The following is a 13,465-nucleotide window of genomic DNA, read 5'->3' on the forward strand; positions in this document are numbered from 1 at the left end:
ACTGTACTACACCACCTTACTTTCATTTCAGACAATAACCCTTTCCTCAGAAGCTCCTATGAATGAATCACCACTTCTGCACTAAGGACTATTCGATTCCTTTTTGCATCTTCAATGCTGACTGCAAACCACCCCCCAAATGCATTGCTTACTGCCAAAGCATTCCCTCAAACCAGCTCTTCATGTTAGAAGATTTATAAATTCAGCAATATACACTAAAAAGGTAAAAACCCCATGACAGGAACAGTCACAAAAGCAGCAGTAACACCCACTGTCAAAGGGCACAAACACTTGTCCCTGTGTGACCCCAGGGCAGCCGTGACATGGAACCACACAGCACTCCTGGGTGGCAGGTCACAAGGGAGCACAGTGGTGACACGAGAACTCAGTTTCACGAACCAGTGTCAAGGTTTGTCACAAAATTCTTCTGGGACTGCTTGGCTTTCTGATACAAAGCTTGAAAATAAAACAGTAATTCCAGCCTGGACTATGATCTGCTTCTATAAAATTACATTAAGACAGGAAGCTTACACATTTCTGTCCTGAATTACATACCAATAAGCAAGGTCTAAACTAGAAGCTCGTGTATCCCTCCATTACAGTGAAATACAGCCAGAACTGAAGTGTGCTGTTAGCTGTGTTAAATTCCATGTACTGGTGACAGGCTTCAGCACCTACACAAATTCAGGGCAGCTTGAGACATCACATTGCCAAAGACATGGTAAAAGCCACATCCTACCTCACCTGTATTTCCCTCCCTTTCACTTTCAGCTGAGTGGTTTGAGTACTTCTAGAGATTTTTTTTTCCTGCAGGGATGAGTCACACACCTGATTACGAAAGCCTTGGAGGAAGTTTTATAACAACAATCCCTTGAAAGGTCAGATGCTGTTGGAATTCTCTAATGCCTTAACACGACTTCTTATGCAAAACACACATCTGGTCCCTTTTTCTAGTACAAATGAATTAAGTTTCAAACAAATAGATATCTATTAAAAACATAAAAATATAAATATAAAAAAATGCATACCGAGCCCAGTGAGTCCAAGTCCTGCTGAGGACAAAATATCCAAACCAGGACAAGACAGACCAACAGGGCATGAGACAGTAGAGGGACTTGATGCTATGGTGACTCCACTACTTTCAAGTCCCAAGAGACATTTCCGTGCCTCGTACATATTTAAGGCATTTCGTTCAACGCTTTTTACAATCACAGACTGTAGGGGAGGAAAACAACAACGAAAAACAACAGAAAAGGAAAATAAGTGAGTAATGCAGTTTCATAAGGTGGATCTGCAACACAGGTAACTCTTAATACTTCTCCATGGCCATCAATAACAGCCCTGTGAGACAGCATGAGCTAACATTACCAGCTACTCAAATCCAGTGGCCTTGACAGTGAGTTTAGGGATTTCATGTGCACTTGCAATGAGAATGATGGAAGACCTCCCTGTCTTAAGAAAATTAATTATTACTGTACCTTGGTGCTATTTAGCACACCAAATGTTAAGTGCCCCAAGACCTAGATAAGTGAATCAATAATTAAAATCTTATCTTCTCTTTTACCTGCGGTCTATACCTTGAAGTGGACAAGAAAAGTTGTTCATATTAAATTCAGCTATTCAATTCTTAGCTGTCTGAGAATAAAGTAATAGATACCTGGAAAATTATATTGCAAAAAAACCCCATTGTTTCTTGTACATGCTCTACAGGGTGTTTCTTTGTATTGATTTTATATATCCCTACACAGGGAAGCTTACCTACTGACACAGTGGAATGATCACTTGGTATTTCAAGGTTTTGCCTGCTATGGCATTATATACAACCACACAGACAACTGCAGAGTCCTTTACCCATAGACACTGGAATATTTTACAATGAACACCTCTTTTTTAGAAGTATTTTGTATTTCTGCTTTTCGTGACTCTTTCCAATATCTTGCATGTAACAGCAACATTTCTTCTAGTCACAATATTATTTTTATTTTTGTTTAGTTCTGATTGCTAAAGAACACTGTGACTGTGTAGGGAAGCTGCAATTTTAGACGAATTTCTTTACAAAACAGTCAAGAGAAGTTCTAGTCAGATACAATTTGTCTCCTCATAATTCATTTCCTTTATCAGTATATTCCATGCAAAAGCTAACTTCTGTATTACCAAACATTTAATGAAAGTCAAATTACCATAAAGTAGAGCTGCTGGATCACTTAAACTGGTATTTCAAGCACAAAATATATATGCCTTTTACAAGTTTATGATCCATTAAGTTAGAGAGGAAGAGCACACATGTCAACTTATCAGCTCTATAAAGTTGCCACGACAGCCTAAAAGGGATATATTAGCTTTGCACAAACCTTGCTTGGTTGCTTTGGCTTAGGTTTAATGCTTATGAAGACGTCTAACTGCTCCATTAGCTGTGTTATAAACTGGGGCTCTACTTCAATTTCTTCCTTCATATCAAACATGAGCACAAGAGGAAGGCAACCCTGAAAAGAAAGGCACAAAAAATTACCAACACTTATAACTGACCCTTTTCCCATGCAAATGTTAGCAATAAACTGAAATATAGTCATTGTAACGTTTACACATCATGATACCAGAAGTTCAGGGGGAAAAAAAAGCAAGTATGAAATTTTAAGGAGAGCCGTTTCCTTGTATGCAAGAACACAGGTGTATTTTTCTGCCCTGGGAGTCTGAACAGTTTGTTACTTTAAGGGTGAACTGGTTTGTTAAATATTTGGCATTCCAATCAGCACATATGCACCCTGATTAGTTATTTATACAGACTTAGAGGTGTCCAGGGAATTCAAATTCAGAAACCACTACTACTTATTAAATTAGAAAAAAGTCCTGTCAGGAATTGATAGGAGGCCTCACACTGAAATGTCTCATTCTAAAAAGCTTCTCTGTAAATCACCAATGCCTAAGTCTTAGCTTTTACCTTTCTCTTCCCCTGTCCCAGATCAGCTGGATAAATATTTTCTAGTGATGTGGATGACATCTGTAACACACTTCCAGTACTAAAACCTTATGGAGTTAAAAAAAAAAAAAAATCCCTAAAAAAGGCCCAGACCAATGAAACAACGAAAAACTGAATTGTCACAGGATATCTAGAAATTATCAGATTGCTACTTCTCATAAAATCACAAAAACAGAGGGTAAAAAGTCAGTAAAAAGCAAATCCTACTTCTGGTGAATTTAGGTTCACAATAAATAGTATCACATGTGTCAGGGAAAAATCCACAGTAAGATGCAGTCAAGGAAATGGTCTTAATGAATCAGTTTCCTGCTTTGGCTTCAGAATGAAAAGCAGCAAATTGGTGTATTTAGTCTGCAGATCACTTGTTCAATATAATTTAATATTAAATAGCATTTCTCTATAGCTGCCCAATACTACCAAAACCTCAATTAAAGCAATTTTGACTTCAGGAAAATTAAAGCAAGGCATCCTAAATATTTTGACCACAGGAAGACTGACAAGCACAGCTTAACACCACAATATGAACTTGTCTGAAAAGAATAATTATAGATATAGTCTATCTAAAAACACTAAAGTCAATAATCAAGGATTTAACAGTAACAGAACTGCTGGGAGCATTTCATACTTGGGTTTTCAAAATATTATTGTAAAAAAAGTTGCAGAAAATAATACCAGAAGATCTCGCCAAAAGCCTGCTGAAGGAAAATGCAACTCAAGGCTAACAAGAAAAACACAAACCCCAAAACTTACAGGTTGAAAAGTCAGGTTTTATAAGCATATTAAAAGGCTCTTTTTTCCCCCTACCACTTGATTATTGTATGTTTAGAGCATATGCATGAAGATGATGGGAAGAAAAGAAACAAATGTTCTTTGACAGGAACTGGATTAAAAAAAACTAAGTTGTCAATGCTGTCTGTATTTAAATAAGGTACAGTCCTCATTATTATACGAAAAACTAACAGAAAGCAAGTCTCAATATTTTTTGATGACAAAAACACAGCTGAAACCAAAGCCTTTGGGGTGAGAGGAAGAAAGAGAACAAGAACATTTTAAACAAGAGTTGTTTTATCTACAAAACTGGAAACAGTTTCAGGACATGTGAGGTCTGTGAGTTCAAAGGGAGACCAAGTTTCCTGGTCTGTACAGTTCTTAAAGGGTGATGCAGTGGATGTGATGAGGGATATTAAGTTGTACTGATGTGTTTGGAATGAAATAAAACTTCAGTATTAAAAAAAAAAAAAAGCCCTCACATAATTCCAAGTTTTTAGAGAAAATATGTACTTTGATATTCATGTGATAGTTTGGTTGCATTTCCTTCTACTTCATGAACCATCAGAAAAGCACTACATAAACCTCACCAAAGAAATACGTAGAATAAGGTTATCTCTTGGCATTTACAGACAATAATATTCTAGAACACAATAATCTGAATATAACTGCATTAAACAGAAAGGCAACATATTTTTATTTTCTAATATAGAGCAAGGCACAGTGCATTGTAACACACATGGGGACTCCTGGAATTAAAAGGTACCATGGTTTAATCTCTTACCAGCTTTGCATTGGATTTGAGTCCAGGGCTCCCATGTTTTGTCCATAAATATTCACATATATAAAAAAATGTACATAAATTAGCACTAAAAAATGCCTAAAGGCTCCTGTGAGGTTTAAAGACCAATATAACAAAAATCTCTACAAATAATATTCATCACCAGAGCTATTTTTATAAAAGGCCTCATAGAACTGTGGCTATAATACTATAAAAAAATGTAAGTCTGCAGAATGAGTAATTATTTCCTATGGTTTCCCAATTGCATTGAAAACTTGCCTACGTGGGAACTAAGAAATTCCAGACATTTCCTCTCAAAAGAAACCTACTTACCTGACAAACACAGAAAAGGCAGGTTGGCAAAACAAAACACAACCCATCATCCAACACCAACAGAACACTCAAAAAATCTGCCTCTACTCAGAAGCATATCGTTATCATAAATTTAAATTGCTTATGATGCATTTATATTACCAAGGTCATTTTTCAAATCATGTTACCAGAGATTACAAATATTTTAGATAACTGCAAACACTGACAAAAATAGAGCACTCAACTGAATCAGCTTTTTGCAGTGTGAGTAGCAATCCTCCCTCTCTAAGGCTAACTTACAACTTGAGCCATAAACACGTGCCAAATGAGCATATTTTCTATAATCTGGCAGCTTTTTTGTGCAAGTCTCGCTGAAAAGTATTTACCATGAGATATTGCCTGGCAAGACAGACAGCCTCAATTGTGCCCTGGAGGTAGACAGTGGATTTCTTCTGTGGGTTACTGGGGTCAGGGAAGTGGATCTGAGCACCAGTCCTCTGCATGATATGTTTGATGTTGCTGCCATTCCGACCCATCATAAAGAGATGATGCTGTGCTGCAATGTCCAGCTGTGTGCTCACAGGGATTGCAGAGGCCAGGCTCCCAGCCAGGTGTTCCAAGAGCATGGCTGTTCCTTCCTGAGGTGGGGGGAAATGAAGGAAACTGGTGAAATAATGCTCACAGGCTCAGAGTGCTTCCTTACTTGTCATGCACTTGTCAGGCAAGGTAAACAAAATACTGTTCGTTTTAAAACCACGATTGATTTGTTAAGGGTAATAAATGGACTAAACTCTACCCACTAACTCCCATTTGATGACCAAGTGCAGCATTTCACTGCTTCTGAAAAAGGCAGTAAGACAATGTCGCATGGTTTGGTCTCAACAGACCTGTGGCCACACATGGCAATAAGAAAGTTGACAGAGATTTATTTGGGTAAGATTACATGCAAAATTTGTCTTTCAGTTTTGGCCTAAGATGTTCCTACTGGCTTGAGGAACACCCATCTGGGACCATATCAATCTCTCACACTGCCAGTTCTTCACAAGAACACTCTATTTTATTAAGATAAACAGGCTCATGGCAGTTCCTTTCCTTGACTGTCAAATTCACATCTCCCAGTGCTGGTTTCGCAAGATCAGTTTTATTGACTGTTCAGGCAACTTTCAAGGTTATATATTTGAGTGTATGTTGAGAAGAGCTGAGCATGAAGAATTTAAGATGGGAGGTGTGTTCCCTGGTTTTTGTTTGGGGTTTCTTCAAATTAAAAGATGAGTAAGATCAGTACAGATTCCAGCATTGCTGGAAACCTGAACAGCGTGCAAGAGATGAAAGCCAGACTAAAAGCTTATCATAAACAACGCTAAATCCTAAACTTAAAACTACTTTCTGTGCATTTTTAAACCAATACACTTCTTAGGTATCTACATTATGAACTAAGAAGACACATTACCTTCACAGCACTAGTGTTATTTTGTGACCCTCTGACAATGACTGTAGCACCATACATTCGAGAGCGTTGTTTAAAGGAAACTGAAATATTATATGTCTGACATATATGCTGAATTGTCGGAGAATTAGGATCTGGGATGGGTTGAAGAATTCCAGCAATAGGCAATTCAAACATGAGTACCAATGGAAGCAGCTCCTACAACAACATTGAAGACCAAATATTGAAAACCAAAATCATACTCATTAAAACTATATCAACTTTATTCCTCAATCATGTGTTGGTCAGTGATGATTAAACTGCCATAATATATCCCCTGCCTGGAGTTCATTGATAAAAATATATCATCAGTTGCAAAATGGCACCAATTTTTCCAGGGACACTAGAGTGGGGTTTTCTTGCATAGCCTTTGTTGGTTTTTGTTTGTTTGGGTTTTTTAATTCAAAATAGCAGAAGCATTTGCAATTACATAACAACAAGAAAGCCAAGCAGATTCCCTTACTTATCTATGCAGATCTACAAACAGGTCAATATTTGTAAAACTTGCTAGAGAAGTCTCCTTTCTGTCATGGATTAACATGATTTTTAAGACCAAGGTTGTGTAAGAGACAAATCTCACTAAACAACTGCAAGGGACTGTTCATAATTTATTCAACTTATAATTATCCATGCCAAAACACACAAAACTAGAAGGAAAGGATAGAAAATTGCCATGAGTGGAAAATGGCTGAATTCCACCAAATTATTTACATAAATTACACATGAAAATGGTTAAAATTTAAGAGGCAGCAATTGCCTTTCCTAAGTCATAGTTTGACATTGGATGCTCAAGCTTCTACAGGCCATCTGTGGTGGGTAAGTTAAGATGTAATTTTCAACACAGTGTGTAATAATTTACATCTTGTTTATCCTGTAGACTTTGTGTTCAAGACCCACCTGCTAGTTAAAAATCTCGCCAGAAGGTGATCACTTTTAGAACACCCTTTGCATATTACTCACATGGATACTCACATTTGTTCCTACGTTTCTGCTGTCATAAGACAGAGCCAGACAACCCTAGGGTCCTCAAATCTATACTTTTTTTCCCTTTCAGGTGTTTTTCAAGGGAACACTATTCTAAAATAGACTATTACCCGAATTCTAACTCTTGCAGACTCCACTCCAGCTGGCTGTCCAGCAATAGACACCTGGAAGAGCAAGGAGAGAGAAAACATTGCGTCACATTTTCAACTGAGGCTTTGGAAAAGTTATTCAGTTATCAGTATTCCCCTTACAAAAAGAAATCTAAAAATAAATAAAAAAAATAATCACTTATTTCAAACCTGGTGACACCAGTGTTCTCTAAACACTAGCTGAAAACTATAACCAGGTTTTTAAAAAAATGATCTATGCATGTTATAGCATCTTACATTACATAGGTTTAAGCAACTAGGAAAAAAAATGGATACATCAAACAATACAGTGGTTTGGGTCAAGTAGTGGAATTACTACTGTATACGTGTGCTCAGTGCTAATTTTCAACAACAGGAGGTTTTCTTGAATGTTTTGAAATGACTGTATTTTGCTCAGGATGCACAAGAGGGAATTTTAAGTACAGTGATGAGGGACTTGAAAGTAAACATTTCAGCAATATTTGCACTAGAAATGATGTACAATTCAGGTTCAATGACTTAATCTAATGAAGTTGAACTCTTACAATAGGACATTCACTTTTGGTAGCTCGCCAGAAAATTTAGTTTTCAACCAAGTTACACCATAAGCAAAAAGTACCAAAAAATTAATCAATATGCTGAATAAGTCAGGTGTTGAATGAGAAAAAAAAAAACCAGATCTTTTCATACTGCTTCTCTACCATTCACACCAAGTTGTTGACTTCTGTAAGCACAAAGTAATTTCCGCTTAGAAAAATTAAAGTGATTCATGAGCCATTGCAAATTGTTTCAATCTGTTTCTAAAGATTTGCTCACTTAGGAAGCCCTGTGCTTTCCACAGAGTGTAAATACCAAAAATCTATTTCCCTGAACAGGAATTCACTATCCCCAAAAAACCCAAATTGACGAAAGAAGATTAGAAATGTTTCATACTCTCAGGAAATACAATACAAATGAGCTCAGTATTAAACAATACTTACTTGGTTGCTTTTCTCTGCTTGGTTGTTCCTATTTGAGTCTGGAAAATGGATATGACATCCTGTTTCCTCCATCACCTTTTTAATATTATTGCCACCTTTACCTATCACATGAGAATGTTCTGTATGTGAAACATCCATCTTCAAGGTTACCCGATTGCTCTGGAAATCAAGCACCCACGATTAGACCTGTTCACAGCAGAACCTGAGTTTTTAAGAGCAATGTAACTTACAATTTTGAATCTCATTCTTGATTTCCAAAGTACTTTTGCCATGCCTTAGCTTCTACTCAGGGACATTTTTCATGTGGATCATAGTCGGATGCTAAACTTGCCACATTTTCTTCCCAGTGAGGAAAGAACATGGAAATAAATACCCCAAAAAATGCATCTTCAAAAAATGTCTAAGGATTTTAAAATGCACCCAAGTTTTTATCAACTGTGACTTAAATGTCCTTTTGCAGTCCATTCTAATTTCTCTTAATTCTGTGTCCTTTCAGTTGCAGTCACACACCCCTGTCTGATCTGACAGGATCACATGATGAAGACTCTGCAAATCAAAGCCATGGGACAAAGCAAGTGTTTTTCCTTCCTGTAACAAACAAATTTTCCTGGTACAGGAATTTTTGAAATACACAAACACTGCCTACAGCTGTTCTTAAAAGCTATATTATTAAAAGTCCATAATAATATTAATAGTTGTTCAAAAAATAGTGCTTGTCACTGGAGTGTTCCTTTTGTTAATGTGTTCAGAGGATCAGAAAGTCACCATACAACTACACAGGAGCCATACCTAATGCCCCAAAAGACTTGCTACTGCAAGAAAATAAGATCTGATGATCATAAAGAGACCCCTGGCCAAGATCTAGATGTTTTAGATATTTTGGTCCTAATGTTTCAGAGTGTAAGAATACAGTAACCATTAGAAATAAAACTGCATGAACGCACCTAAAATTGAATTTCAAACAGAAACAAAATTCTAGGTTCTCTGAAGTGGTTGCATAACCTACTGTTTGCAGTGAAGCCGTATTTCAGATTGTACAGTAAAAAAACCCAATCCAGTGAACAAACCATGTATGCTTTTAGCCATATGGCTGGCAATATTATTTCTATATACTTCAGATATGGAAAAGCTGCTTTAAGCAAGTAGTTTCTTGCAGAATGTTTAAATATGTGGGTATACACCAATATCAACATCTGTAGGACATATATTGGAGACTTTGCTTCAAAGTGCCCTTAAATATGTTCCCTTTTCAATGTGCCTATTAAAGAGATCAATGTCACCACAAAATTAGGGGTTAAGGTGTCATTCTAAATAAGTTTTCTTACTTTTGTGTCCAAGACAGACATGATTTTCTCTTTTGCTTCTTTAACGTTTTCCTTTTTTCCAGAAACTTTGATATGGGGATCTATAAAAGAAATAAAAACTTTTAAGAAAAATACAGTAAAATCTATCAAAAAATTTCCTCCCTGCCTAAATAAATCTGAACCCATTATTTACGGTTCAGTGATAAAACTGCACCACCAACATTTGGGATTCAGCTAAAAAACAAGTGTCTTGTTCCATCCCTTCAGCCCCACAATTAGGATTACCAGATGAATTTATTAAACATGATAACCAAATGAAAATTAATAGAAATCAAATGCCAAATGTACATCACAGTATCATAAATATTGTCTGCAGTACAACTATATAGCTAAGCCATTGTGTCTTCTCAAACAAATAGCAACAGCTTTTTTGGCAGCCTTTCTCAAGCTTAACACAGATAATGTCTAAGGAAAGCCCCACCAAATTCAAACCCTCCCATCACTTCATTATATTTAATTAGTCTCTAGAACTATCCTTTGCAGTTTTAACCTGGCACTAGAAGGTGCCTCCACCCGAAGTTTTCTGATTGCAGTTATCAAATCAAATTTAAATGACAATTTAATAAATGAAATCTCTGAAGTGTCAAGTACATAAATTAAGATTTGTTACTAAGCTATATTCCCAGGAGGAACTCCAGCTGATGGCAAGTTTTGGCCAGGGAGATCTAAAATATTGATTCTGTAACCCACTTGGTTTACATGGTGATTTTCAGACCACTGCCCTTAAACAGCAGGTTTTGGGCTGAGCTATCAGGAACAGTTCTGCATCCTGGAATATACCTGGTTGGAAAGTACAGACCTGACTTTGAAACTAAATCAAGTATCAATTATGTAAAAAAGTGTGAAAATTCCACATAAGCCAGTTTAGCAGCACCATCTGGTGTCCAGAAGCATAAAGTGCCACAATGTACAATTACTGTCAAAACATGAAATGAAGGTTCAATCAAAAAAAAACAAACAAAAATTGCTCAACTACCACCCACCTTTCTAATTATTAGAAACAAGGACATAAAATTGCAGGTGATGCCTCTTTCCCCTGTTCTTGAGTCCTCTGTCCTTTTGCAATCTAACAGGAGGTTTTCTCCTGAGATGCAATGGACTATTCTCAGAAAAAAATAATTCTCAACCCTCTTCTGACTCATGAATTAATCTAATGTATTATGCAGGCAGACACATGCATCTTAGGGAATTTGAAAGTAAATACATACTCAATGGCAGGAGAAAACATAGCTGTAGTACAACAACTCTGCTCTTCCCATCATCTCAATAATTGAAATCACTTCCCTACTGAAGAAATGCCAAATAATACAGCTCTAGATTGTAAACCTGTTCTATTGAATTGAAAGTTGAAACTGTTTAAGCTTTGCCTGGATACTCTTTACATTCCAACAATAAAAAAAAAGCCTCTAGTCTTCACCACTGGGAAGTTCTGAGCACATTCAGCCAGGGATGGAGAAACACTGAAGGAACACAGGATTCACTGCCAAGTTTCGTGAAAGTCAGGAAAAATGCAGCATTTTGAGTTCTGAGAAACATATTTTATTTTTAAAAATGGAAAAACTGTAGTCACAAAAACATGGTGCGCACACAGAAACTACAGAAGCTTCAAAAATCTGCTGCTTCAGCCTTTTCAAACAGTGGAGCAAAGTAAAACAAAAACCCAACAAAATAGTCCTAAAGGCAAATTTTCTTTTCTTTTTTTTTTTTTAAGTTGACAGTAAGCCATGTGGTTCTAATGTGTTTAAGCTGTGAATGATATTTGAAGTGGATGTCACAGTCAGAAATTCCCAGAAGCAGATCCTGGCACACTGTGTGTGCTCCAAGTGCTCTTTAGATGCAACTAGGAAAAAGAAAAGACCAGACCACCACCCCCTTGGAACTGATTTTCACATACTTGCAACCATTATATTTTAATGCACATTTGGTTATAAATATGAAAAATATCTGAAATCAAGCCTGGCATCCTATTAGTACCAAAGAACATTACAACCATTCCGTAATACTATCTGTTTAGCCATGGGTGAAAATACATTTTAAAATATCTATTTTTTATTTTCCACCTCAGTTGGACACCTCTTTTCTGTTGATACTGACAACTTCAGAAAAAAATAATCCCGTATTTCTACACTTATTCTTTGTTCCTTTCAGATGAAAAAAAGCTCAATTACTCCCTTTAAAAATAAAACCAAAGAACCACCCACAAGGCAAAAAAGCATCCACTGATGCCAGTGACAATTCTAAAATATGCTACCAGATCTTTCAAAATTGGTCTTAAGTACCCTCTCCTTACATGACTTCTCAATGACACAGTGGTTGGTAATGGATATGAAGTAGCTCAGTTTTAAGTTAAAGAAATTCTTCCTTTGAGACTTGTTCATTCTTTCCTTCAGGGAAATACAATTTAGATACAACTTCATCATTGGATTTTGCCTGAGAAGAGTTACTTGTAACTAAAAGATTTTTCAAGCCTTTGAACTGGCTTTGCAGGAGTTGAAAGTACATTGAAAATATGTATGATCTGCAGGAAAACCCACAGGTACCCAAATAGCACTAAATCAACAAACAGATCAGTTCAGGAATTGATTAAAAATTTAGAGAGACAATTAGATCATATAACCTGATTTTCTGAGTATTAAAGAAACTAAATTTCTTAATATACCTGTGGAATCAATTAGCTTGTTTGGTTTGCAGTTGCTCTGAAAAATGTGGAAAACTCTAATGGTTTATCAGTTTCAGCCTCCTGGATTTGTGCCTGATCTCTGACATTTAGGTTCACTGGTTCCCATTCTACCCTTCCCCCCCCCCCCCCCAAGATCAAAGAACCCAGTTTTCAAGAGTGTCTTCCAACGAAGGTCCATCTATGCCAATCAGATCACCTATCATTATGCAACTCTTTTAATAAACACAACCCTAAACACTTTCTTTTGACTAAGAATTATGAAAAATAAGCTAGAGAAGCTGCCTATTTTTTTTTTTTTCAGGCCAAGTTTTTTATTTTCAAAGAAAAGGACTTTGTCTTTCTGTTTGTAAACACTACAGCACAGGCAGATTTACCAAGAGATAAGCAAAAGGAAAGGTTCTCCCAAACTTCTTGCAGTGCAGCCCAGTGCAGATCACGCTGCATTTGACCTCAAATGTCTTACAGAAAACCAGTCCCTAATGGAACCTGCATTCACCTTCCATTTCAGCTTTCTACTTCATCTGAACCCTTCTAGGGAAAAGTTCGAAACCAGAGAGTATCTGAAGATTGTTGTCAGGATTTCTAAGTAGGAATGAAATGACCGTGTAAGGTCTTTGTGCATCAATACAAAGGAATAGTTAAAACAGTTGACTTTAGCTTTCCAAATGTTTTCTGAAGCTGTTGCCACCAGTAAGGAGCTAAATAGATTAAGAAGGGTTCTAGACAATTTATTATTACTTGTCACCACAAACTTGAGGTGTTTAGTACTTCCATTTGACAAGTGACATCTGTCTGCTACTGTATTTACAGTAGGCAGGTCTGAACATAAAAAATATTTCCCTGCCACCTATTTCCCAGATACAACTGTCAATTCCATGGATTAAGTTGCATTTAATTTAGAAAAAAAAATGCTACCTCATCTTAGTACTAAGACAAAAATGTTTGTCGGATAAAGCTCTACATTTAGTATTTGAAATACCTACAGGGCGTGACAGCAGCAACACA

At 36.7% G+C, this 13,465-nt stretch overlaps 1 protein-coding gene across 4 annotated transcripts in view; it reads right to left on the reverse strand.

The window, feature by feature from the left end:
• Positions 1 to 13,465, reverse strand: part of BICC1 (BicC family RNA binding protein 1) — a 102,528-nt gene that overhangs the window by 17,681 nt on the left and 71,382 nt on the right. For all 4 annotated transcript variants that reach the window (XM_064662408.1, XM_064662410.1, XM_064662409.1 and 1 more), the window contains 7 exons: positions 9,742 to 9,821; positions 8,417 to 8,575; positions 7,419 to 7,472; positions 6,289 to 6,483; positions 5,225 to 5,476; positions 2,352 to 2,483; positions 1,029 to 1,215 (listed from right to left, as the gene is read on the reverse strand). In XM_064662408.1, the coding sequence (XP_064518478.1) occupies positions 1,029 to 1,215; positions 2,352 to 2,483; positions 5,225 to 5,476; positions 6,289 to 6,483; positions 7,419 to 7,472; positions 8,417 to 8,575; positions 9,742 to 9,821 (1,059 nt within the window). The remainder of the gene's footprint in view (positions 1 to 1,028; positions 1,216 to 2,351; positions 2,484 to 5,224; positions 5,477 to 6,288; positions 6,484 to 7,418; positions 7,473 to 8,416; positions 8,576 to 9,741; positions 9,822 to 13,465) is intronic.

The sequence above is a fragment of the Pseudopipra pipra genome, chromosome 8, assembly GCF_036250125.1.
Source record: "Pseudopipra pipra isolate bDixPip1 chromosome 8, bDixPip1.hap1, whole genome shotgun sequence".
NCBI lineage: Eukaryota > Metazoa > Chordata > Aves > Passeriformes > Pipridae > Pseudopipra > Pseudopipra pipra.